At 45.7% G+C, this 27,597-nt stretch overlaps 1 protein-coding gene across 2 annotated transcripts; it reads left to right on the plus strand.

Annotated features, from left to right (window-relative positions):
• The first annotated feature begins 2,265 nt into the window (after nucleotides 1–2,265).
• Nucleotides 2,266–27,597, plus strand: GTPBP4 (GTP binding protein 4). 2 transcript variants are annotated; one of them, XM_063098892.1, is made up of 18 exons: nucleotides 2,266–2,477; nucleotides 2,758–3,179; nucleotides 5,126–5,296; nucleotides 8,733–8,836; nucleotides 8,918–9,054; nucleotides 10,553–10,653; nucleotides 12,177–12,269; nucleotides 14,653–14,844; nucleotides 14,923–14,988; nucleotides 16,948–17,037; nucleotides 17,790–17,900; nucleotides 20,074–20,151; nucleotides 20,528–20,579; nucleotides 20,953–21,053; nucleotides 22,393–22,590; nucleotides 23,627–23,692; nucleotides 25,669–25,812; nucleotides 26,814–27,597. In XM_063098892.1, exons 2-18 carry the CDS (start codon nucleotides 3,132–3,134, stop codon nucleotides 26,964–26,966), a joined length of 1,905 nt encoding a protein of 634 aa, XP_062954962.1. In that variant the 5' UTR covers nucleotides 2,266–2,477; nucleotides 2,758–3,131; the 3' UTR covers nucleotides 26,967–27,597. The 2 variants fall into 2 exon arrangements, with proteins under 2 accessions (XP_062954962.1, XP_062954963.1); XM_063098893.1 differs by lacking the exons at nucleotides 2,266–2,477; nucleotides 2,758–3,179; nucleotides 8,733–8,836 and having other exon boundaries at nucleotides 5,209–5,296.

Genomic DNA, 27,597 nt, shown 5'->3' on the forward strand with positions numbered 1-27,597 from the left:
GCATGAGTGCCGTCTGCACACAACTCTGCTGTTCCCTGCCTACTTATATATTCTGTCCCACGTTGGCTATTTCTGGACATTTAATTGTCAAACTCTCTCCCCCTTTCTTGGCAGGATGACTGTCGACACCCACTCCAGCCATCTGGTTCCCTGAGTGGCCATCCTGGACAGAACCCTCTGCTGACCTGTGGTGGGTGTCTTAGTTTGGGCTGCCACAACAAAATACCGTTGGCTGGTGGCTTAAACAACAGAAACTTCTTTCAGTTTTGGAGACTGGAAGCTTGAGATCAGTGTGCCAGCATGGTTGGTCCTCATGAGGGCCCTCTCCCTGGCCTGACTTTGGTGCATGGGGGAGAGGGGACAGGGAGGGCAGGCTCTGTTGTCTCTTCTCCTAAGGGAGCTAATCCCATCACGTGGGCCCACCTTCATGGCCTCTTCTAAACCTAGTTACCTCCCAAAGGCCCCTTCTCCAAATGCCATCACGCTGGGAGTCAGAGCTTCAGCACAGGAATTTGGGGGGCACTCAATTCAGTCCATACCAGCGGCATGAAGCATAAGAGAGAGGTACTGTGATGCTGAGGTTCCAGGTTATACTGTGTTTGTCATCACAGTATAATTTGACTTCTTTGTTGCATTCATGCCGCCATGAAGTGAAGATAATGTCTGTCCTGTAGCTCCATTTAAGACTCAACACAACTCACAGAAATGCGCTGACAGACACCATATAAATCTGGTGGTTACACAAACTACATCTACTCACTAAGTAATGCCATACCCCTTCTCTTGAGTTTCTGGTGTTTCATTGAAGGAAAGCTACCATGAGTAACCCTCTGTCTATGCTGCAGTGAGTTTTATTAGCAACCTATCACTTCAACACTGACAGACACACACACACGTAGACCTGCACAGTGTGGACTCCGTGTGGGTCCCTTGTCCAGCACCATCGATTTACACCAGGAGGCTTGGGTCATACAGGGTGGCATTCTCCCCGTGGTAGTGTGTAGTTCAGTAGTATCATGAATTCAGAAGGACTCCCTGAGCAATACAGGAGCCACAGATTCCAAACGTCACAGCCCCCACCGCACCAAGAATGTACTCGAGCTGTGTGAATGCTCAGGGCAAGCCCACCTGCCGTGAGCAATGGCAAAGGAACGAGGCATGGCCTGACCTTGAAGAGCTCGTCTCTCTTTTGGAAAAGAGATGCACACAGGGTATATCTAGGTGTTACAAAGCAGCACGTGATTCACACCAAATGAGCCTTGCTTAGCTGACACTGACGATCTCTGGGGTGGGCACTATGTGTCCATATGGTGAAGTGGAAACCGGGCTCACAGGAGTGAAGTGGCGGGCCCCAGCTCAGGCAGTGTGTGAGCTGCAGCTGGGGTGGGAACTCGGGGCCTCCGTCTCCTCCGCAGCTCAGGCTATCTGAAAAGAGCACAGAGTGGTCCAGGCAGGAAGGACTCCAGGTTCTCGGGGGAACAGTGACAATGTCAACGAGCCAGCGTTCCATGGATGGGTGTATAAAATCCTCACAGTTGTGTTCTCTGACACGAATGTTAACATGCTTTCTCTTTGCCAAGGGTATGCTTTTTGTTTCTTTTAATGAGTGGTTCCTCTTCTATGTGAACGAGTGATTTCAACTGCACACCATAAAACCAAGAAAATCGCATATGTTGACGTTTCATGTTAGTATTACGTTACAGAAACTGTCCCCTCCACATACTGTTTATGCAGATGTTTATGGGCTAACTGAACAAGCGCTGGGCTCCGCTGGGTCGCGTCCTGATGGCCACTGACAGCAGTGTGGCCCTGGGGAGAAGCGAGCCTCTCTTCTGAGTTCAGCCCATCACAGAACCGTGGGGAATAGGTCTGAGATACCAAAACGTCCAGCGCTCTGTGGAGGTGACGGCGCTGTACAAATGCAGGACATCTTCCAACCACTGCCCAGAGTTGACAGCTGAAGAAAGAAGGCTGCCCGCGAGAAGCAAAGGACTGACTGGACGCAACTACACCGAATTAAATAAAAAAGAAGCAGGAGCTGGCACCGAGAGGGTGGGCACGGAGGACAGCCCTGCTGGTGCAGCAGCGGCGCACCCCGGGGGACTCGGCGCCGCCCGCCTCGCCAGGCCGCGGTGGCAAGAAACGCGCTCAGTGCCCCCGTCCCGCCCGCCCTCTCCTCGCTGGACTCTGCGGGACCGTCCGGCCCAGCCCCGGGGCTGTCCCCTGCGCGTCCAGGACACCCCCGCCTCGGCTCGGGCTGACCCGCCTGACGTGCCCGGGATCTGGCCCGTCCTCGTGGTCGCCTCCTCCAGGCGCCCGACCGCCCTCTGCCCCGGGAGCCGGGGTGGGGGGGCGACGGGGGTCCTAGCAGCGACGGGCTTATCTTCACCTACGCGGGCACGACACGGGCACCCGATCACACGTCCTGGAGCCACACGAGAGCGCGGGCTGGAAGTGCCACAGCGCGGGGCCCGGGGGTGAGCGAGCACAGGGGAGGGGGCAGAGACCACCGAGCAGTGCCACCGTGCGGGCCCCACCCTGCCCCTGCCCCTCCGCAGGACCCCCTGCCCGACAGGACCCCCGCCCCGCAGGACTCCCCTCCCCGGCGGGACCCCCCATCCCTGGCGGGACCCGGGAGGCGGCGCGCGGCTGCGGCGGGGCGGCCTCTTTGCCCGGGGCCGAGCTCGCGTTCTTTCTTTTTTTCTTTTTAAGGTACAATCTGTTGGACCAATTTATTCTGACATTTTGCCAACACAGAAAGAGAGAATTTCCCTGGAGACAAGCACGCTAGAGAACCCCCCGGCTCACGCGAGCGGCTTTCTCTCAAGCTTAGACCGAGGCCTGGACCGGTTCCGAAACTCCGGCCGTGACGCCGGGGCGCTCAGGGCTGACTGAGCCCTAATGCGACGTCTGCGGATGACCATCCCCCACCGCCCCGGGAAAAACCCCAAGCGGGACCGTGCAGGCGCGGGGGAGCACGCGGCCCTCCCCGCCCCGCCGACCTCCGGGCCGGGCGGGGGCGCTGCGCGACGCGGGGGTGCGGCTGGGGCACAACCGCGGCCGGAAGTCCCGCCCCGCCCGACGGCGGATGTCCGGATTTCGCTCCGCGTCCCGCGTGCACCTCAGCCGGCATGGCGCACTACAATTTCAAGAAGATCACGGTGGTGCCGTCCGCCAAGGTAGGGGCCGGGAGCCTTGCCGCCTCGTCCTGTTCCTCGGCAACGGCGGGCCCGGGCCCGTTACCCAGGGGTTGGGAGGGGTCGCCCTCGCCGGCCGCTCCCGCTTCTGGGCCGCGTGGCGTCGAGATCAGGGTTCCCTGAGACCGAGCTCTCTCGAGGCCAGGGTTCCCTCGAGAGTAGGGGTCCCCGAGGCTAGTGTGTTCCATGATCAGGCTCCCTCAGAGGCCAGGCTCCCCCTCAGACCGGGGTCTCCCCGATGCCAGGTTCCCCCCGAGACCTGGGTCTCCCCGATGCCAGGTCTCCCCCCGAGACCAGGGTCCCCCTCGAAAGGAGGGTCCCCGGAGGGTCAGGGAGGTGCCCCGCGGTCAGGAGGCGCCTTCGGAGCCGGCTCGCCCGTGGATGGTTCTCAGTCTCCGAGTCGCCCTCGTCCCGCCGCCCCGCTCGCGCTCCACGGGCGTCCCCCTCGCGGGCCGTGCGCTCGCAGGCGCAGCGGGCGCCTCTTTCCCGCACCTCTGGTCTCACCCGTCTCTCTAGCTTGTTGAAGGGATGTGCACCGAGTTTTTGCTGCGGTCTTTGTGCATGTGAGTGACCTGTGGAGAGAACATTAGGATGTGTTAGGAGTCCAGCGTCCACCTTCTCTTGTCTTGAGTGCGACTTGTTTTTCTAGAGGATAGATGAGTTCACTTACGTCTAGAAGATGGGTGATGCTGATCCTTTAGTGATTAGAAGTGGAAAAAAACCCAACACACCAGGAAAGTATGGGATGCGGCTTGTTCGAGTAGCTATTGAGTATGCGTCCGGCCAGTGCGCCCAGTACCATGGTTGCAAAATGCACCAGACATGGTACCTGCCCTTTGTAAAAAGTCATTTTCTAGTACCAGGAATACGAACACTCTCTGTGATGAGTGGGAGAGCCATGGAAACCTGATGAAATAGGTGCTTTTGAACAGGCTCCTAAGGATGAAGGAGGTGTAGACTCCCCTAGAAGAGTGTAGATGAGATCTCACGTGCAGGCACACAAGTGCAGATGTTCGTGCCCTCCTAGTACTGACTGTGCTGTGATCACCTGTATCCTTTCTGTCACTGGACCCTGAATTCCTTGAAGGAAGGGACAATGTCCTATTCATTATTTTATCTTTAGCACCTGAGAATCCCTATCATCCTTTGTAGAAAATGACCAATACGGTTGAGTTAATGAAAATGTTCAAGAGAAAATCAAGTAGTTTTATATGGCTAGGCCTGTGGGATGGTGGAGGCACCGGGATAGAGTCCTTACCGAAGAGAAGCAGGGACTGTGCACTGGGGATTTCATGCAGAGATCTTCTATATCCTCAAATAGTCCTACGTTCTCCTAGGAAATGATAAACAGTGGATTTTAGTTCTACCCATTATTTTATGTACTTCAAAGATATGTGTATTAAAATTGAAATTGAAGGACTGTTTCTTTTTCACCACTATTTTTTATTTATTTTTTATTTTTTTTTATTTTTTTTGTCGTTTTTTCGTGACCGGCACTCAGCCAGTGAGTGCATCGGTCAGTCCTATATAGGATCCGAACCCGAGGCGGGAGCGTCGCCGCACTGCCAGCGCAGCACTCTACCAAGTGCGCCACGGGCTCGGCCCCCACTATTTTTTCTGATTTATGTTTGAGTTGTCTGCTTACTTAAGTTTCAGTGGTTAAAAACCTAAAAGGTATTTGGAAGTTATGATCGCATCAAGAAAGTATGGTGTAAAATGTATTTCAGCAGCCATTTAGTGAGTGTTTCTTAAAGGCCAGAAACTGTAAAGAAGAGCAAAGTTTTTTACAAACGTTTAGTTAGAAAAAATAAATTTTTGTAGTTTAAAATGTAGTACCATTAGGTGTTAGTGTTTTAAGAAGCTTTCAAATAAGCAGATGAAAAGCAGATGTTTTTGGTGTAATTGTGTCTCTGTTACTTTAATTACAGGACTTTATTGATCTAACATTATCGAAGACTCAACGAAAGACTCCAACAGTTATTCATAAACATTACCAAATTCATCGAATCAGACATTTTTACATGAGAAAAGTCAAATTTACTCAGCAGAATTACCATGACAGACTTTCACAGATTCTAACGGATTTCCCCAAATTGGATGTAAGTGACTCTGGGGGCATGTTATGTAAGTGTGTGAGCCTTTGGGTAATCAGTATTTAACCAGTTTGTTTATTCATCTGACAGAAAGGGAAAGAAAATAATTGACTTGTCAGCTTACTAAGTAAGTTAGTGGCACAGCTGGAAACAGAATCTGGGTTTTGGATTCCTTAGTATTGTTCCTTTTTCCTAACCAAACCCCACCTATGGTGGCCTAAAGCTATCTTTACAGGCTTTCTTTGTAACCTTTCGGTTTGTAGGGCCAACCCAAGCTATATGGAAGCTGTGGGTCATGGACTCTGAAGCCTGGATCCTCTGACGGCCACCGGCTTGTCTGGGCTTTATTTCCTCTTCCTTCTTTCTGGGGGTTCTTTTTCCTCTGGGCTCAACTTGGGTCAGAGGCCTAAGATCACCACTGTGTGGTCTTGTTGCTTTGTGGTCAGTTCAGCACTGACCATTTTCTTCATTGGGAAGAAGTGATCACTTGGGGAGCTGAGGCTTCTGCGTTAAGCCACAAAAGCTGAACTCCTTCCTCTGCTGCATGTTGTAACTGCCTGTTTTTAGCTGTAGAAAAGTGAGCAGTGCCTGGCTGAGTCTATTAACAAAGTCTTATGAAGTCCTGCATAGGATCATGCTGCTGCAAGGTATTTGAGGCTGTGAAGGATGCAGGGATCAGCAGTGCAGTCTTAGAGCCTAAATTTGCTATTGCCCCCAAAACAGTTTCTGAAGATAGGTGAAGGCAGAAAGAAAAGGTTGGTTAATGTGACAATACTTGCTTTTATACTTAAAAAAGTAATAATGGCTTATTGAAAAGAATACAGAGGTATTTAAAATAAAAATTCCTGCCCGAGGACAGGCACTTATTTTCTCTCTCTCTCTCTCTCTCTCTCTCTCTCTCTCTCTCTCTCTCTCAGGCTGGCCACAGGTGCTCAGTAGATGCTTATTGAATGAATGGGTGGTTTCTTGGGAAGGGTCACATACGGGAGAGCACCTGGGGATGAAAAAAGAGATTAGGAATGAAATTAATCTAAACTGATTTGATGTTAGGAAACACCTGATTTTAGCAAACAACATTTTGTTCTAATTAATGTCAGATTTTTGTGGTTCTTTGTAAGAAGCTTTACCTTTTTCATCCTTGGTATTATTTTTTATACATTAGAGGTAGGAGAATTCAAATGTGTGAACACTCTGTTACTGTTTTTTTTAAAACTGGAATTAGTTGTCTGAGAACGGTTTCAGAGTAGAGAGCTAGATTAAGTTGTCATTCACTGAATGCTTGCTGTGTGTCTGGTACTATTCTGAGCACTGGGAATATAGCAGTAATAAAAGCCCCTTTCCTAATTCTAGGCGGGGGGGTGGAGGTGTAGGGGTGCGTAGGTTGTAAACATGAAGATATGTTGTGTGTCAGGTGAAGGAGGTGAAGACAAGTAAGGGGAATGGGAAGCATTGGTGCAGGGAGGTGAAGCAGCAACTGGATGGGTGAGTCCTGCAGACAGACAGCAGGTGCAAAGGCCCTGAGGTCAGAGAGACCCCAGGAGGTGGGCGTGGGAGAGGGAGGATGCCAGGAGATGGGATCACAGGTAGGGGTGGGGCATGGCAACTTGGGTAAGACTTTTTAAGAAGGCCTTTGGGGGGTTTTTGGACTTACCTTTTAGATGATGCCTGGCCTTCAGGGGGATAAGAGACCATTGGGAGATCAGTGTGGCAATCCTGGTGCAGGACTGAAAGATCATGGTGACTTGGATGACTGTTGTAGTGGTGAGGTTGTTGGGAAGTGGTTGGTTTCAGGATCATTTGAGGGAAGTGTTAACAGGAGATACTCATAGATTAGATGTGGGGTCAAGAGAGGAATGGATGTCACCTCTCCCCCAGGGTGATGGAGACGGAGACGCAAAGGGTTACTCAAAGCCCATTTTTCCTGAGCAATGAGAGGCCCAGAAGGGGTTAATTCCAGGAGACGACTTCTTCAAGAGAGATGCATTCCTCGGAAAATAACCCTGTACTAGGTTTTCTCTTAGTTTTTATTGTCCAGCCAAAAAGTTACAGAAAAGAACACAGGTGGTTAATCACTAAACAAACAGGCTACATAACAATTTTCATTAAAGCAGGTGCAACTTAAAAATAGTTTAAGCAATTTACCATCAAAGGAGTCATAAAACTAAGCTATGTGTCATACAAAAGAACCAATGAGATAATCGTTATGGCAACACTTAGTTTCCTAGGAAACTTAGAGAAGCAGTTGAAAGTGAAATTTGGAATCAACCACTAATTGGCAGAATAGCCTTGAAGCTTTTAACTCACATACTCTCATAATTAGGTTTAGCTGCACCAAGGGCATCTGCCCTTAGCAAGCACTTTTGCTGTGTTACAGTTTTCATATCTACACCAGAGACTTTTTAGTCCTGTGAAAGTTTTCTGTTTTTTCCCAAGCTTAGCATTTCTATGTGCAATACTAAAAGGTTAGGTTATTCCTTAAACTACAAGGCTTTGGCCTTGCTAAAACTAAGGACTGTGGTCCTACTATGCTACAGCCTAAACTAAAGGGCTTTGGCCCTTGTAACAGCTAAGGGCTGTTGTCCTACTAAAATAAAGATCCTACTAAGCTACAGCCTGATCTAAGGACTGGTCCTTCTAATCTAAGGGCTGTGGCCCTTCTAGGCTAAAGGTTAAAGCCCTGTGAAATACATGCGCTTTATTAATGTTAGTACCCTCCATAAATGGAGATGACTTTGAGGTTCTGGGCCTTAGCACCTTGACCATGTTACTTAGAATCTGAGATCACCTAGTAAGTGAGTATAGAAAGCAGAGTGCGGCGGGGACTGGAATGTTTGGAGCTGGGCTTTGAGGCCAAACCAGCACAGGAGTTAGAGAGGAGAGCAGGTGTCCAGGAAACCAGTTAAATAAAATGCTTCAGGAAGGGAGAGGGGTTGCCCTTAGTGCTGCTGAGAGGTGTAGAGAGATGAGAAGTAAGAGCTGGAGATGGGGAGGTCACTGGTGAGCCATGGAGTGGCTGGCAGAACTGGTGAGAGAGAAGGAAAGAAGACCAGTGTCCCTTTTCCAGCATCTGCCAAGAAGGGGCAAAGAAATGGGGCAGGAGTTGGAAGGATTGTGGGGTCAAGGAGTTTTCAACTTTTTTAAAAAGTTTGGGGAGTAACAGCCTGTTTGCAGGCTGCTGGGAGTGATCAGGCGGAGGGTAGAATTTCTGGAGCTGAGGTCCTGAGAGCAGGAGGCAGTAGGCTGTCGTGCACATGGGTCGCACTGCCACCAAAAGGGGACGAGGACGAGTGGGTAGAAGGGGTCGTTGGCCTGGATAGTGGGGGTTGGAGAGGCTCTCTGCAGATTTGAGGAGAAAGAAGGAAATTACTCTCTAAGGGCTGTTTGTATGTAGGGATGAGACACTGTTGGACCAAAGTGACTGCTGTCTGCTTGTTTGTTTCAGGATATCCACCCATTTTATGCTGATTTAATGAATATTCTCTATGACAAGGATCATTACAAGTTGGCTCTAGGACAAATAAATATTGCCAAAAATCTAGTAGACAAGTAAGGCATTTTTTTACTATGGTATCTTTTAAGTTATTGTCAAAAGTGGGGAAAATCTTACGTATTCGCTCTTTGTTCAAGTGTTGCGAAAGACTACATGCGGCTTATGAAATATGGGGACTCTCTGTACCGCTGCAAGCAGCTGAAGCGGGCTGCCCTGGGGCGGATGTGCACTGTCATCAAGAGACAGAAGCAGAGTCTGGAATATTTGGAACAAGGTACTTGTGACATAGAAGCAGAAACGGTTTCTGGTGTGTTCTGTTAGGATACTTGATCCTTGTTGAGGACTTATTCTTGAGGTGTTTGTCTAGATCATAGGGTCAAATTATTTTTCTTAGCCTAGCCTATAAGAAATTCTAATGGGCTGGTTATTATTGAAAAAGTGCCCAGCACTTACAGTGCTTACAGATTAATAGCACTATTAAGAAAATTTATGCTTTTCCATATTTAACAGGTAAGACAGACATATTATGAGAAAACACTGAAAAATATCTAGAAGTGAAATGGCTCATAGTTTTACCTGTTATTGACATTTTTGTTATTTGTAATGCTTTTATTTATAAGGACAATTTCTGAATTAATGTAGTAGGATTTTATTGAAACAGTTACTTGCCTTTTTACATGCTTGTGTTTTTACACTACAAATTATAGGTTGAGTATCCCTTGTCTGAAATGCTTGAGTCCAGAAGTGTTTTGGATTTCAGACTTTTTTGGACTTTTGAATATTTGCATATACATAATGAGATAACTTGGGGATGGGATCCAAGTCTGAAAACAAAATTTATACATGTTTTTTATACATCTTATAGCCTGAAGGTAATCTCATGCAATGTTTTTAATAATTTTATGCATAACAAAGTTTGAGTACATTGAGCCATCAGAAAGCAAAGCTGTCACTGTCACAGCCATTTACGGGGATAGTCTGTGGTCGTTTGGGGTCACCATCATTCCTGATTCTGAGTTTATATGCTGCCGGTAAGCAATCATTTTCTCACACTTATTCACAGATCAGTACTTAACAGCAGAAACATGACATACCACTGACAGTCAAAAAATATTGTGTCAGGTATGGAATTTTCCACCAGGCATCATTTCGGTGCTCAAAAAGTTTTGGATTTGGAGCATTTTGGGTTTTTGGATTAGGGATGCTCAGCCTATATTTTGACTCATTTGGTTTTGTTCTCCCTCCCCCTGCATCTTGCAAATAATTTTTGACAATATTTATGATCCCTGGATGCTTTGAGAATGCTTTCACACAGATCTGTTGGTCTCCATTATGGCTCAGTGGGTGCTGCTCTGGACCTGTGTCTGTCACAGAAGAGGCAGTTGTGGAAACAGCCCATGTTGTAGCCAGAAAGTGGTGGCATGCGCACTTCAAAAGATGCTGTCTTCCAAACACTGTCTTGCTTCATAAGAAGCATTTTCAGAGAGGTGTTTTTGGCCCCACCTTTGACCTATTGAATCAAAATAAAGTTGGTGGGACCTAGAAATATGATTCTTGGTATAGCCAAGTTTGGGAAGTGCTATTGAATATCCCATTGATCTCTGGAACAGGTCCTTTCTTCATTAATTTATATTTTCTCCATCACTTTTGCATTATAAAAGTTGGCATGAGGTGAATGTAACCACAGGCCTGGAATGTATCTAAGTTGAAAAGGAAATTTCAAGCAAATCCTAAGCTTTGAGTTTCTTAATTTTTGAATTTAAACTTCACAGTGCGCCAGCATTTATCCCGTTTGCCAACAATTGATCCAAATACGAGGACTCTGCTTCTGTGTGGGTATCCAAATGTCGGGAAGTCCAGCTTCATCAATAAGGTTGGTGTGTTTTCTATTACAAGGCAAGAGATCTTAACCGTCTTTGGTCAAAGTGCTGAGTATTTTAACTGCGTGAGATTTAGGATGACCTTGGTAATGTTTTCGGCTGACTAGTTAGTCCTTGAGTAAACATTACCCTGGTCAGCAGGAGGACCTGACATGTGAGCACACCTGAGTTCCTCTCGGGGAGGATTAACTTTGTGAACCTAGATTTATGTTGCTATTACCATTTCTTTTGAGAGAGCTTGTCACAGTGTATCAGTGTAGTCTGGGGATGGTCTTGCCAGAGAGGTCCCCATGGGAAATGGCACTCCCTGAGCTGCACTGCTTGTTGGGTGATTTGTCCCCTGGTTGCCACGTCAGCTTTCATGTAAACTCCGTGGTCCATTGTAGTGGTGAGTGGCTGAGTCTCTCCTTACTTGAGTGAATTTATTAATTAGGATTCATGGGTAACATTTAAGTAACTCAGTAGTGTTTCAGGACAGTTTAGCTGAGCTCATGGAACCTGAAAAGAGTAGAAATAGTATTTAAAATGTCAATTTGCAACCAGCAACAGCTCAGGTACCGAAAAAATTGTTGAATATGTATGGCTTACTTGGTGCCAAGAACACTTTTGCTTTGGGGCTAATTTACAGGCTTTGTCTACAAGTTGCCATGACACAGTGACCAGCAAAGGTCTGCAGGTCCTCGCTGACATTTCAAATCCTTGTAAGCTCTGACCCTGCCATGACTGGCCAGAGCTCTGGGGCTAATGCAGACAGGCATTGATTAATGATGGGGATGTGTTCTAAAAAATGCATTGTGAGGCAATTTTTTTCCTTGTATGAACATCCCAGGGTGTACTCACGCAAACCTCGATGTCGCAGCCTACTGCACACCTAAGCTGCCAACCTGTCCAGCATGTTCCTGTACTGAATACGCTAGGCAGTCATAACATAGTGGTGTTTGTGTGTCTAAACGTACCTTAACATAGAAAAGGCACAGTGAAATATGATATTATAATTTTATGAGACCACCATTGTGTGTGCAGTCCGTCATTGACCAAAACTTCATTATGGGCACATGACTGTACAGCAGCCACTGGCCACAGGTGACTTTTAAGTTTTAATTTAAATTAAACAAAATAAAAAATTGAGTTGCTCAGTCACATGAACCATATATCGAAAGTTTGTTAGTGCAGATGTAAAACATTCTCATCATCACAGAGAGCTCTGTTGGGTGCTGCTGGGGGAGGAGGGGACAGGAGGTGGGAGGGTGAGGGGGATGATGGCCATCCCCCCAGTGCTGGGCTACCCTCGCCTTCTTGACACCTTCCGGGTCATGCTGGTGTGAGGGAAGAGGAGCCTGGCCATGGATGGAGGCTGGTGTCTGCTGTCCTACCCAGTGCAGTCAGGTGAGGTCTCTTGCATTTTGTTCCTGCCAAAACTAGTCCTGATAACCTGCAGATGCCTGTGTTCATTGTTTGAGGGGAAATGAGGTGTGGAGCTTTGGTAATTGTGGGAGTGTTGGTGGTTTTGTTTAAGGTGACACGAGCAGATGTGGACGTGCAGCCCTACGCCTTTACGACCAAGTCGCTGTTTGTCGGGCACATGGACTATAAGTATCTCCGTTGGCAGGTGAGAGTCTTCTCTTCAAACACAGAATGAGCATCTTGGGGTTTTTTTAATGGAATTTGACTTTGACGATTTCTAGTTCATAGTGTCCAGTTCATAGTGTACTTAGCATAGAGGCAACTGAGCTCATCCTCTAGGGGGTATAGACCGGGTCACCAAGAGCCTGACATTTCCCTGTCTGTCACCATGAAGAGACCTCCTCTGAGCTGGGGGTGCTTGGGGCAGTTCACATTTCTCTGATATAACTCAATTGCCGGTGTGGACTTCTGCATGATGTTAACAGTGTGCCTCTGAAGAAACGAAATTCTCTGTGTCTTTTCTACCTCTGTCATTAGATATGGCATATACTATTCAAAAATATAAAGCGATCTGTTTCCACAGTTAAATTTGACAAATGGTTAACGTAATTCCTGAGACATGCCACTTATTCTGGTTATATTTTATGATGTCACTAATGAACAGAGGAGTCATTGCTCTCAAGGTCATTGGCCAGCTCTTCAGTGAGCTCTACAGGCCCCACCCACTCCTTTTTTTTTTTTTTTTTTTTAATGATTTTGGAATATGAGCTTTTTCTTGCTGCTTTTTTTTATTTCATCATGGTCAAGTGAAGGGAGACCTACACTTTATTTATTTATTTATTGTTTTTTAAAAATTTATTTATTGAATCAAAATTGATTATACATATTTTTGGAGTTCAACATTGAGATATATTGGTGAAATCAATCTTACTAGCATATATATTGTTACAGATCGCAATTCTTTATGCTCCTTGTCCAGTCTCTCCCCATCCCCCATTCTCTACCTCTCCCCCCCTCTGATTACCCTAGATTTCTTCTTTCCTTCTGAAAGAATAACATTTACTCTGTTAATTTGTTGCCTAGGTGATCTGTCCAATGCTGAGAGGTGTGATCAGGTCCCCCAATATTATCATAGAGCAGATGCTTCTTCTGTCACTCTGATATGGGCTTTGTGGAGAGAGACATCCTCTTCTTTTCTTTATCTCTGCTGGTGACTCTCCTTGTGTCAGGGCACTCCAGTGCTTGGTGGATCATCTGCATGGTGGTTGAGGTGCTTAGCTGCTTTTGTGGCAGCCATGTTTATTGTAGTGGCTGTGGTGGGCCACCCAGATGGAGGTGATGTTTTTAGCATGCTCCTTGGTGCTGGTGGTGTGCCTGGTTGTGGGAGGGTGGTCCAGTCCCTTTTCCATGCCCTGGGTCCCTGGGCGGGCCCCAAGGCTCTGGCATGGTGTGCCTGGTTGTGGGAGGGGGGTCCGGTCCCCTTCTCCATGCCTTGGGTCCCCACACAGGCCCTGAGGCGCCTGGTGCACGGTGTTTCTGGATGTGGGAGTGAGGTCCAGTCCCCGGCTCCAAGCCTCTGGTTCCCAGGAAGGCCCCAAGGTGCTGGTGGTGTGCCTGGGCCGGAACTAATTTTTTGTCCTTTGCTGACTTCTAAAATGGGGGAACTTACCATGGGAACCAGTACTTGATGTGTGTGGCTGAGTTAAATTGCTGCTTTGCTGCTCTTTCCCTAAGGAAAGCTTTTTGTGCAGCTCAGGGTTTAATGGTTGACCTTATAGGTACTTCAGGCTCTCCAGAGACCCATTGGATCTGTGTTGTGTAGAAACTCTGATCTGGGCCTGAGTTTTTTCATAAAACTGCACCCCATGCAATTCTGCATTCCCGACCAGTCCCCTCTGAGTGGTCCTGTGCTGATTGCGGGGCGGATCAGCTGTCCTTGCTATGTCCCAGTGTTCTCCTGGTGGGCCCGTCTCCCCCACTGCCTGTGCTGCAAACACTTCCAATGGGACGGGCCCTGCACAGGTCCTTTGCGATGACTCACTGGCCTCTGAATGGCTCCCTTTTTTTAGTCGTTCTGGCTCCTTGCTCCTGCGTGGGTCCATGGGAACCCTATTAGTGGTCTTGCTGTCCTGGGGGCCTCCGAGGCCCTCTTCTCCCCTGCTGCCTCCAAATAACTCCATCTGAAGGGCACAGCTGTGGCTTCTGCTGGCTCCTGCTCCATGTGCCCATCAGCTCCAGCCCTAAAGTGGCGTGCTGCCCGAAGTGCTCAGAACAGTTTTTTCTTTCTCTCATTGTGGTTTCTCTTGCCTTCATGAACTCTGTAGGTCTCTCCTCCTCTTCCCCTGAGCTCCAGTGGCCTCAGCTTGGCTGATGTTACATTTTTATAGTTGTAGATTGATTGATTTGTGGGAGAGAGTGACGCTGGGGACCGTCTATTCCACTGTCTTGACTGGAACTCTTTAAAAATTGTTTCAGACCTACACTTTATTTACCAGTTTTGTTAGGTCTGGTTTGTGTAAGTGACTTCTGGGGTGTACTGGACAGGAAGTTTGTAAGCGTGCTGTGGAGTGACATGGTCTGGTTGGTAGGTTGTAGACACCCCAGGAATTCTGGACCACCCGCTGGAGGATCGCAACACCATCGAGATGCAGGCCATCACGGCCCTGGCCCACCTGCGTGCTGCCGTCCTGTACGTGATGGATCTGTCTGAGCAGTGCGGGCACGGGCTGAAGGAGCAGCTGGAGCTCTTCCAGAACATCAGGCCTCTCTTTACCAACAAGGTCGGTGTGATGGCTCACGTTTTAGTTTATCTCCTGCAGTGCGAGAGAAATAATCCCTTTTCTTTCTTTCCTTGCTAGCCTCTTATAGTTGTGGCTAACAAATGTGATGTCAGGAGGATAGCTGAACTTTCTGAAGATGATCAGGTAAATAACCTTAATATTTTGAATATTTCTTACTGATTCTGAATTCTCATCTGAGACAGCCAATGCTTACAAGAAGGGATTTTAGCAGCACTAGGTAGTCCAGTTTTTATCTCACAGCTGAGGTGATATTCTTGATTGTGTAGTGGTAGGATATTGTGAAAACCTAAGTAGTGGCACTCGGGAACTGCAGCACAGGTGTCTGGACTCCTGCTCTGTTCTTGAGTCTCTGGAAACAACTGTGTGTGTTGATGGTTGGTAAATTTCACCTTTTGGAAAGTGTGACTACTTGGGAAAGGACTGTTCTCTTAAATGGGTGCCTGGATGAAGCCAGGAACCTTGAGGTGTTCTCTGTCTCTTCCAGGCCCCAGGGTGTCAGGTGTGCTAGAGCGGCATTTTGCAGAGTGAGTTTCTAGTTAGGAAGGGTCTTCGTGGGTGTTACTTAATAAAAAGTTCTGGGGTTAAATGAGTGGGAAATGAGCAGTTGGACGAAGGATGACGAGAGTCTGTAAGCTCTTGTAATGCAGGGCTTTCCAGAGCCATGAACATGTGGTGTTCACTAATGTTCTCCAAGAGGCAGGCAATGTTGTTAGGTGCAGTTTTTCAACTAATTTGACCCTGTGGCCCTTTTCAGTAGGTATAATTGAGGCCAGAGGCTTTGAGACACATTAGTGTAGTGGTCCTCAGTCTGTGGCCAGGGCCAGCGGTATCGGCATCGCGTTTGCCCGTAGCTTGTCAGAAATGCACATTCCTGGGCACACATATTTGACTCAGTAGTCAGAACCTGGGTGGGCAGTGTCTGCGTTGGGACAGGCCCTCCAAGTGACTGCTGTACACTGGAGGTCTGAGAGCCACTGTGCTGGGAGGGTCATTGTGAGCTGCTGTGTCTTCTGGAATGCACTTCATGACCCAAATGGAAGGAGAAGAGGTGGGGAGTGTGCTGTTCCCTCTCAGAGTCTCTCGTTCTATTTGGACGTTCACACTTGGTAATAATTAGCTTTTCTTAAATAGCCATACCGGCTTTCTGTGGGTACTACAGTGCATTCTTTAAATTACTGACTATGTAAACACTGATGTCAGAGAATTCTTTTTCTTTGAAAGAACCCACATATTTGTTAAGTAATCTCAGTTTTTCAGTCTAAAGGGCATCGGAGGGTGGGGAGGAGGGAGAGTAGGTGGCACCAGGAAGGTCTGAGCAGCAAGCGTGTGGTCCTGTGCGGTGGCGAATGGGGTCACCCTTCCAAGTCTGTCCAGTGTGGGTAACGCCTGTGCCATGGGTTGTTGAGAAGATTTCATGAAATTGGAAAGCATGTACATGATGGACTCCGTTACAGTGTTACTGTTTGGTTGTCATCACACAATGATAGCCCATGGCTGTTACCATTGCAGGCACAGGTGGGCTCAATGACTGTCTTAGGGTCATGAGCTGCTACATGGCAGAATTGGTTTTCTCTAAGCTGTAGCTGGTCACCTGCCTCTGAGCTGAGGCCACGTTTACAGAAAGACATGACATTTGCTGCACATACAAACCAAGGCCACATCTCTTCTCTAAGAGTCTTTGATTTGTAACTTGCTAGATTTGTAAACATTTTTATGTCTTCTAAATTTTTCTTAGGCTGTGGTGGCCAAACTTTTTTTTTTTTTTAAATAAGAAATGGTTTTGAAAACATTCTTAAAAAAATTGAGAGTTTGGTCTTGCCTAAGTTTCTTTTTTGGAAGGTGAGGCCTTATGGAATGTTCTGGAGAGCTTCAGATTTTACTTGGTATAGTCTGGTTTGATACAGAAGAATGTAGGGAAAAATAAATGTTTTTTTATTATATTAATAGATGTCTGTTCTTCAGGAGTTAGAAACCACCAATGTTGACAGTTAGCATTCACAACCTCCATTTGCAGAACAGCATGGCTTGTTCCATTGGGAACTGGAAATCAGTAATACATCTCCTTTTCCTTTTTGTCCCCAGAAAGTGTTTATAGATCTGCAGGCTGAAGGACTCCCTGTAATAGAGACCAGCACCCTGACTGAGGAAGGTGTTACTAAAGTTAAAGCAGAGGTCAGTGCTTCCTTGAATCAGGTGTCAATCCTTTTACTGTCTTTCTCTTGTTTCAGAAAAGTCAGTCATGGGGAGAAAGATAAGTTTTCTTTCCAGATGTTAGCACTTGGAGCAGTTGCTCGACAGGAATGGTGGGCTAGGGAGAAAGGCAAATCTAGTCACTGTGGTGACACTTGTGTCCTCCCCACACACAAGTGAACAAGATGCTTTATAGTTTCCACTTAAAGTGGCCACTGTGGCTTCTGCCTTTCTAATATTTCCATAGCAGCTGTAGTGAGACTACATTTATGGGACTGTTCAGAAGTAGAAGGAAAAAATGGTCTGTAAAGTAGGAGCTGCTGGGGTTGGGGGTGGGCATTTTCTGTTAGGCTTCACAGGCTGTCTTGAGTGTTTTCTACTTCACTGCGTTATTTTCACTGGAGTAGCAGGGTGATGCTAATGCTGTAGTTTCATCTGGGGTTAGTTGTTGTGACAGAGCCCTGAGGGAGGGGCCTGGCGTCCAGTTGAGGGGGCCAGCTAAGGTCGCTGAGTGGGACCCGGGGCACTGCAGGCAAGCTCTCCTGAGGGCTGGCCTTCACCACGAAGGCAGGCCAAAAAGCCCCTTACTCCTGTGGGAGTGTGGCCTGCAGTCGTGTTGGTGCCCACAGGAGAGTGCATGGGGGCTGTGGTGCTGGATGCTTCCTGGGTGTGTGGCTGGAAGAGGCTATTGGAGGGAGTCTCTGACTTTGTGCCTTGTTTCTGTACTTTTCCAGGCCTGTGACAGGCTGTTGGCTTATCGAGTGGAAACCAAGATGAAGGGAAACAAAGTGAATGAGGTGCTGAACCGCCTGCACCTTGCGGTGCCCAACAGGAGAGATGACAAGGTAAGAGCCTGGTGCACACAAACGCAGACACATCTCAGAAGTGGTCTGTGCTTCTCATTCATGGTAAAGCTGTGCATATACAGTCCCGTGCTGCTCAGCGACATTTTGGTCAGCAACAGACCACATACACCATGTGGTCCTGTGAGATTACAAAGGAGCTGAAAAATTCCTGTCACCTCTTGACGTTGTAGCGTTGAAACATTGTAGCACATTTACTTTATTTTATAATAAATTTAGTGTGGCCTAAGTGTACTATGATTACAAAGTTTGTGGTAGTGTACAGCAGTGACCTGGGCCTGGATACACACACTCCACACACTCACTGACTCACCCAGAGCAACTGGTCCTGTGAGCTCCATTCATACGAAGTGCCCTCCGTTCTTACCTTTCATACCGTGTTTCTCCTGCACCTGTTCTGTGTCAGATGCACAGACACTTAGCATAGCATTACAGTTACCTGCAGTGTTCAGCACATGCGGTACAGGTCTGTAGCCCAGGAGCCTAGGCCGCACTATACTGCCTGGGTGTGCGGTGGGTTTGTGCACATGCATGCGATGATGCCGGCATGATGACGAAGTCATGTAGTGATATGATTCTCAACACGTGGCTCTGCCCTCAAGCGTCACGTGACTGCACATGGTAAAGAGTGGAAAAGGTGGAGAAGAGAGTGCAGCAGCTTGCACACCTGCTTCTGTCCCCACCACAGGTAGCTCCTGCTGACAGCCTCTCTTGTCCTTCCAGAAGTGTTTTTTTATAGAGAAGGTATTTAAAAAATTTTTTTTAAACAGATGGAAGTGTATTTTATTTTTTGAAGTTTTCATCTTTCCAGTGCAAATAACGCTGGAGTGCACATCTTTATGCATTTGTCTCAATGTTTTATTGTAAATATATTTGTGAATTTCAAGGTGTGGCACTGAAATGTTGGCATCCTCTGGAAGTACCTTTTTAGTTTACATTCCTCTGGTAGTGTGAGAGTTGTGTTTCCTGTATCCTCAACAGTGTCAGATGCTGACTTCTGTCAGTCTAGTAGTTTAAAGGTAGTTTTATTGTTGTTACATGTCTCTCTCAATTTCAACTAGTGCAGTTGAGCACTTTTTATGCTTGTTGAACATTTTTCATGTTGAGCATTTTTTATTCTTTTGGGCCTTTTCAGTTCATCAAGCTGTTTACATTTGTCTCATTGATTTATACTTTTTATATTAAGGAAATCAGATTCTTGTCGTGTGTTCTATAAATACTTCTTTCTGTTTTTGTCACTTGCCTTTTAGTTTTTGATACCTTTCTTTAAACCTCAAATTATACATCTTAAAACTACTAATACATATTAATATTTTCTTTATGGCTGCTAGGTTTGGGGTCATGCATAGAAAGGCATACCATCTATTCCAGAAATAGTTTTAAAAGTATCTTTTTCTTCTACACTTTTATGTTTTTTTTTTTGTTTTTTGTTTTTTTAAAAGATGACTGGTAAGGAGATCTTAACCCTTGACTTGGTGTTGTCAGCACTCCCAAGTGAGCTAACTGTCCATCCCTATATGGGATCTGAACCCACGGCCTTGGTGTTATCAATACCACACTCTCCCAAGTGAGCCACAGGCCGACCCTATGCTGTTTTTTAAAAAAATTTACCTCTTTTGAATGGAAGTCCTTTGTGTCATTTTGTTGTGAGGGAGGTGTGGTAGATATCCAGCTCTGTGTTCAAGTTATCCAGCTCTGTGATCATTTATCTCAGAACTTCTGGTTGTGTATTTTGTCTTTCCACTGCATTCTCATACATGCTTGGGTTTATGTCTGAATTTCTCTGCTGTTATTTCTCCTGTATCACTTTCTTCTTCCATAATTTTTCTTGATAATCTTGATATTTGTTTATTCTAAATAAACTTTTTTTAAAGAAAATGTATCATTATTCACTGTAATTGATTTTCACGGCCTTTACCAATTCCTCCCTTTTCCCCTCCCTTCTAAATAAATTTTAGGATTGGCTTGTGGCATCTTCCTGGCCCCCTGGCCCAAACTGGTCTTAAAACCCACTCCTCTTTTCCACAATAATCTGTTCATTTTTAATTGGTGTGGGTGCGGTTTTATAAATATAAAACCTTGCAGACAGAATCATTGTAAGTTTCCTTCCTATTCAGCAAGGTGTTTCACGTTATTTCCAATACTGCCTTCTCAGGAGCGGCCCCCGTTCATCCCAGAGGGAGTGGCATCACGCAGGGAGAGGATGGGGACTGAGGAGCCCAGGAGGAAGAGGGTATGCTACTGTAACTCTCACCCAGATGTTCTTGCGGGGTCAGAAAGGCTGTGTGGGCACGGGTGATGGGGTGCTGGACAGAGTTGGGAGCGTCTGGTGCTGGCCCTGTTCTGCTCTGGGACATGGCAGTGAGTCCCCCCAATGTCCCTGCTCTCCTGAGGCTCTTTCACTTCACAGAAGATAGTACTGAACAGAATACCTATGTAAGGTAAGTCTACCAAGTTGTCAAAAAACAGCTTTCCTACCAGGAATAGAGCCAAACCCCACAGATAAGAAAGGACTGGAGGGGAGATTATTTCATGGTGACAAGGAGGGGCAGAGCATTTCTGGACCTGAAAGATGGAATAAAACTGATGGTAATTTTTTTCCATTGCAGGAACGAGATCTTGAGCTGGAAATGGGAGATGATTACATTTTGGATCTTCAAAGTAAGGGCCATGGTGTTACTATTAAATGCCATTTGTGTGTGACGTGTTTCAGAAAAGTGAGGAAAGACTTTGAAAGTCTTCCAGTGTATTTGTCAGTTTTTAATTTCTGGAGTATTAGAAGTTGCATACTGATAAGGCTCTATGAGATATTTTCCTTCCAGGTAATTTTCTGTTTGGGATGAAGGGATTACTTTTATAGCTTTTGCAGCACATAAGTGTTGAACTAGTTGACGTCAGTAGTAATGAATGTGGTGTTGAATACAAATGCTCTGGTACCTTTGTAGCGTGATAGCACTTGGTGAATTTGGGCACGTCATACTTGAACATATTAAAAACTACTATCTATAAACATAACTTTTCTTTTAAACTTTAGAGTACTGGGATTTAATGAATTCATCTGAAAAATATGATAAAATACCAGAGATCTGGGAAGGCCATAATATAGCTGATTATATTGATCCAGCCATCATGAAGGTCTGTGTCACTTTTTAAATCGTGGATTTTTTTTCCTTTTTAATATGATTCCTGGAAGGTAGAAGCTCACCGGTATCTGTTCCCTTTATTCTCCTTCTGCACCCACCCTGACCCCTGTTGTCCATCCCAATACCCTGCCTCCCACACTCAGTTTTCCCCCCCTCCCTAGTGACACGCTGCCTGGTCTCGAAGGGTCCTGGGCTCCTCAGACGGAGCTGGCACAGTGAAGCTGTCTCGCCAGCACTGGCGTGGTGCTGTGGACCCTGTGGGCCTTGGATTGAATTCTTCCATCAGAGGCTGTTTCATACTTTTCCTTGCTTCTCAGACCCCTGCCCATGTTCCCTCTGCTGATCTCAGCAGACAGCCTCATTTTATAATGAAAATCGAGTCCATGGGATGTGAACTCTCTGATCTCATGGTTTTCTGTGCATGTTCTGCTGACCCTTCTAATCTGATGATTCCCGTTCTGGGATCGTTCTTCCCTGGTGCTTTTCTCCTGACTCAGTCCCCCTCCCTACTTGCTTTTTCTTAGCATATAAATGTCCACAAGTTTCTCTCACCTTTTTATAAAACAGAACTTTCTTATGCCCTGTGTCATATCTCTCTCTCCTCAATCAGGCTTTTTGAAAAGTTGCTTTATAAGACAGTTGCTGTCCGTGTTCCTTCATTTCCCTCAATTCACAGACGCTCTCCATAATTTGATTTATATTGCCAGTCTTGTCTGTGCGAGCTCTTTTCACCCAGCATCCAGTCATCTCCACTGGAGGGTTGAGCTGGTTGGCCTCATCGTGGTGTATGTGGGTGCCTAGGGACAATCCTGGACATCAGCTTCCCTCTCATGCTCTGGTTGCTTCAGCGTCTGGAATATGCTTGTTCTCTGCTGTGCCTTTGCCATAGTTGGTCTCCCTGCTTTTCCAGTCTCTTTACCTTTGCGTCCTGTGGTCCACACTTGCAGACATGAGAAGCCACGTGGCTCCCTTCTTAGACTCTCCAGCTGTGCCCGTGCACCCTTCTGCTGCGTGTCCTGTCCAGCTTCCTGAGCACTGTCTGGGGCCCTGCCTGACCACGCTCCCTCTGTGCTTCTCACCCAAGTTGTGGTGTGCACAGCCACCTGGTGTGGTAGACATGTGCATGTCTTTAAAGTTTCGTCTTTATCTTCTCAACTTTATCTTCTCAACTAGCCAGTGAGGTTGGGTTTGGGGTGGTATTAAGAGTGCATAAATGGGATATTTATCAGAATTTAGCTTATTTCATATATCTGCTGGGAGCGTTGGAATGAGGGAACACATTTTTAGCCTTGGAGTCTAATTGTTTTTAAAAATCATGACTGTTTTTAAAGAAACTGGAAGAGTTAGAAAAAGAAGAAGAGCTGAGAACAGCTGCTGGAGAGTATGACAGTGAGTCTGAAAGCGAGGACGAGGAGATGGTGGAAATTCGACAGCTGGCGAAACAAATTAGAGAGAAAAGGAAGTTGAAGATTCTGCAGTCCAAAGAAAAGGACACACAGGGACCCAGGATGCCTCGAACTGCTAAGAAGGCAAGTTATGTGTCTTTCCAAAGAGGCATAGCCCAGGTGTTTTGTATTGGGTTCTTGTGCAGCCATTGCTAAATACAACTTTTCAGCCCCCTGTGGCCATAAGATTGCACAGACTTTTTTTTATTGGTGTAAATCGACTTGCAAGATTGTTAGAGTCTTGATAATGTTCTCATGCACTTTCTTGGTGACTTTTAGCTTCAGGTTCAGCACTGTTAAAGATACAGTCATTTTGCAGTTGAACAAATTAAAATTGTGATTTATGATCCAGAGAAGTTTAAAGCCATCGATTGACATTTTCTTATTCTTTAATTTTTGTATTAGTCAGAACTCTTAACTTTTGCAATTTAGAGAAACCTAACCCAGTCAAACTTAAACACAAAAGGCAGTTTATTGGTTCCTGTAACTGGTTAGGGTGGGGAGAGTTGCATGTTAGGCAGGAACGGATCAGACGGCGTCTCTTCCTACCTCAGCTCTGTCTTTGTTGGGGCATCATTCCCTCTGCTGCATGTCAGGATAGTAGGTCAGGCCTAGGTAACGTGCACACCCTTGTAGCCACGCAGGCCTTGTGGTATCCCCCCCAGACTAATAGGAAGTGGGTGGTAAGAGAGGGGCAGTTCCTCAAGAACCAAGACAGCATGCAGAGTAGTTAAAACGTAATGGGAGGGGGAGGAAAATTACTCGATATGACAGACGTCTCTCAATGGGTATTTACGTGTTTGAAGATACTGTTCTCATATGATGGCTGGTGACCGGTTATTGGCAGATTTGGGCAGTTTTGTATTTCTCCCATAGTGCTCAGTGGTCTCTGGGGGTTGAGATGTTGGGACACTACATCTGTCTAAGGGCATGTTGCTAACCTCAGCTCTAGTATCATTATATGAGGGAGACAGTCACTCTGCCCCCTGGGTGGTTGGGAAGAATACAAGGACGTGCCGTGTACATCGTATCCTGCCTTACACACAGCAGATGCTCAGTAAATGTTTAACATGTCATTAGACTAATGTTGTTTAAAACAAGTATCTTTTTTCCTTTCCAGGTTCAGCGGACAGTTTTGGAGAATGAGATGCGTAGTCTTGGTGTTGACATGGATAATAAAGACAACGTAAGTGTGTAGGAACAGTTTCAGATATTTATGTGGCTGGATACAACTTTGTTAATAAAGGAAACCAGAGTCTTAGAAACCTGTGGGAATATAAAGTTGACTTAAAAATTACAGGGAAAAGAAATTAGAACTTCCTGTTTCTGCTGACGAGATTTATTTGCATGGAGTCTGGTTAGAAATGATGGACTGATGTTAAAATATTGGCCCCACTGCCCCCGGCTCCCTCTCAGGGAGTGGTTCAGGGTGGTACTTGGGTGTCCGTGCTGCTGGTGCAGAAGAATGGTGTTTCTAAAACTCAGTTCTTGTGGTTCACCATTTGAAAGGAGTTTAGCAAGACCTTGCACACTCTGTCATCCTTGATTGAAATTCACCCCCGAGGGTGGGCGAGGTTTCCCAGTGTGTGTCCTTTGTGTTGGGTGACCCCAATGTGTTTGCTTCTGATTCGTCCACTTTTTATCATACACGTGTACATTATCTTCCATTTCCATGTGAATGGGAAATTTGGAAAATGCTGAAAACTAGAAAGAATCTCTGTGGTTGCATCATATCAAAATAGAGTAGGTTGACATGTGGTTGACACCCTCTTACTCATTTTCTATGCAGAGGGCTTTTATGTTTGGTTCTTAAAAATATATTTATGATCACATTCCATGTGTTACACTTATGTCTCATTGTGGTATAAGTATTGTTTCATTTTAGGGTAAATTTCTTACATTTTTAATAGAGTAGCAAAATTTAAATCTTATTTCAGAACTTTTGGATTGTTTGCAGTTTAAAAGTTTATTTGCTGTCATCTCTCTAGATGGTGCTTTAATTAGCTTCATTTCACTTAGATAAATGTGAGCTATCATTGAGTTTCTCAACGTGAGAAGGACTTAGCCTCTTAATAGTTCAAAACTGTGTTTCTGGGATCTCACACATTAGAAAGCATTTTAGATATCTGTCACAACTCTTATTTTTTAATGTGGTGGATTATGCTGGAGCCGGTATATCTTTGTATTAAAAAACCTTTCCATGTTCTGGATTATTTTCTCAAAACAGATTCCCAGAAGTGGAATTACCAAACTCAAACATTGTTTTTGATTCCTTTCCAGAAAGGTTAGAATGATTTGGATTTAATTGGCAGTGTATGAGAGTTCCTGTTTGCTTCATGTGTGCATGCATGGAGTGTTGTTTTAATGTACATAGACAGCTTCTGACATTTGATTATTAAGTGCTGGGCTCAATGCCTCCTTCCCTTTTGAGGTAGTTGTGTTACACCTATTTTACAGACAAGGTAACCAAGGGTGAGCAAGGTTAAGGGACTCATTTAAAGTCCCACGACCAACTGCAGAGCTGTGACTTGACTGGGGTCTGGCTGCAGAACCTGTCCTCTTAGACATCCTGTCTGCATGTCTTTACTTAACCTCAGGGTTGGCCTTTCTCTCTGATGGTTGTCACTGTGAGTTCAGGTAGATAACCCCAAAGTGGAGGAGTGAGGGAGAGAGAATTCTGTTTGTCTGAAGTATAAATTGTGATGTTAATCTATGATTGTTTTTGAATTGGGAATTCTAAGTAAAAATTTTTTTTTTTTTTTTTTTTTAAAAGATGACCGGTAAGGGGATCTTAACCCTTGACTTGGTGTGGTCAGCACCACGCTCACCCAGTGAGCGAACCGGCCATCCGTATATGGGATCCGAACCCGGGGCCTTGGTGTTATTAGCACCGCACTCTCCCGAGTGAGCCACGGGCCGGCCCCCTAAGTAAAAATTTTTTAATGGAGTTAAAAATCACCTTTGTAGCATAAAGCAGCTTATGTTACGTGAAGAATATTTGATCAGTAATTAATGTGAAATTAACTATGTGCATCTTAAGAATTTTTGATGGTGGTTCTAAGAACTCATGTCTTCTCACCTTGGAGTAATTTTATGTCTGTCCCTGAACCTGGAAGCTGGGCTGGGATTCTGATGCTAAAGTTTGCTTTCTGTGCTTTTCAGGCCCACTATGTCATCCAGGCAAGAAGGTCTCGGAGTGTTACTAGGAAAAGAAAGCGTGAAGCATCTGTTCCACCCGCTTCTGTATCTCGTAGCCGGAGTTGCTCTCGAACTCCACGGGATGCTTCTGGTCTTCGGGATGTCAAGGTTAGTCTCTGTGATGTGTCATAAAATAACGTAATAGCCTTCACTGTTTACAGAAGGGTTCAGGGCAAACACCAACAGTTGTCATTTGGAGGAGCAGGGGCTCTGGGCAGGGATTAGCTGTGAGCTGTGTCCCCCAGTTTCTTGGCATCCTTTAGAGGTGAACTTGGGCCCAGGTATGATTTGATGCTTCTGGACTGTTGGCCTAGTTAGACCATTTCCTAATGGTTTCTATTTTTGATGGCAGACATAAGTGGTCTCATAAAAGCACCAGCAGTCTGAGCTGCAGTCCCAGCTGCTAGGGAAGTGCTAGGAAGTGGCCTTTGCTATGCACAGGAGGCCTCAGTTCCAACGAGCCCATGTGAGGAACCAGCCCAGAGGGAACTACTGTGGTCAGTCTTGCTTGTTTTCACATTATTGTGGCAGTTTTTTCCCCCGAAATTGATAGCTTAGGTCACTGTCATTTCATTTGTAGTTTCTATTGGCAAGGACGCTTTGGGGTGTACACAATCTCTTGCTGAAATGTCTTTTTATTTAACATAAAAGTTTTTAGTTTTAGCATTTTGAAAATTCAGACATAGGAGAAAGTCTGTATATAAAGTGGCCAGTAGCCTACTTTGTGGACACCTGGTGCCATCTCCATCTGGATTCTGGGTTTCATACTGGCGTTGCCACTCATCAGTGAGGTGTGAGTGGCACATTCTCATGGGCCAGAGTCTCAGCGTCTCAGTTTGTGTAACAGTGAGTTGGAATAGATGTGCTCTCATCTTCTAAGTAGTCCTTCAGGGTGTAAACCTTGTTCTACATAGGATTGTCATCCATGCTTCATAGACAGAGTTGAGTTTCTGCAGACACCGAGGTGGCCTGCAGGGAAACAGCAAAACTTACCAGGTCTCTTCACAGAACAGAGCTGGGCCATTAGGACAGACTTACCTGGCGATCGAAGTACACAGTGGAAATTGGGTTTTCAGTAATTAACGTACCTTATGTTCTCTGCTTTATAGATGGTGAAGAAGGCTAAGACCATGATGAAGAATGCACAGAAGAAGATGAATCGCTTGGGGAGGAAAGGAGAGGCAGACAGACACGTGTTTGACATGAAGCCTAAGCACCTACTCTCTGGGAAGAGGAAAGCTGGTAAAAAGGACAGGAGATAGTGTCTCTTGCAGGTGACATGGTTTGGCCTATGTTGCTGTTTATTTCTTGGTTTGGTATGGTATAAAATAGGGGTCATGATCTGTAAACTGAAAAAAAAAAGCCAATGAAAATAACTAAGTGTTTGCTGCTTTGCTGAAAACTGGTGAACGCTGTGGGGAATTTTGACACTGCATAACGTCACAGATACGAGGGTACTTCAAAAACTATCGAAAAATGGAATTAAAAGATAATATGAATCTTTCCATGAATGTTTTGAAGACCCCTCATATTTGTAACATGGAGTATCAATTACTCCAGATTTGTAGGATTGAAAGGGTTTATTGGTATGTCTGTGCTGTTTTTGATGGAGAAAAATCTTATTTTCTTTAAGAGGAAACTTTGTTCCCTTTTTTGCAAGAGGGAACTTTGTTTCATCGCACGTGAACAGTCCTTTTTTGCGAGGAAAGCATCTCCATTTGTGGGTGTGGGCAGAAGGCTGCCAGCCTTGCTCTGAAGGCCTGGGAGGGAATAGGTTGTGAGTGTGTCAAAACTTATACTAGAATACTCTTAAATTATTTTCTAGTCTTTTGTACAATGTGTCATTGTAATCTGTCTTCAACTGTTTTATTCAAAATAAACCTCCAGAAGAAA

The sequence above is a fragment of the Cynocephalus volans genome, chromosome 6 (assembly GCF_027409185.1).
Source record: "Cynocephalus volans isolate mCynVol1 chromosome 6, mCynVol1.pri, whole genome shotgun sequence".
Classification (NCBI taxonomy): domain Eukaryota; kingdom Metazoa; phylum Chordata; class Mammalia; order Dermoptera; family Cynocephalidae; genus Cynocephalus; species Cynocephalus volans.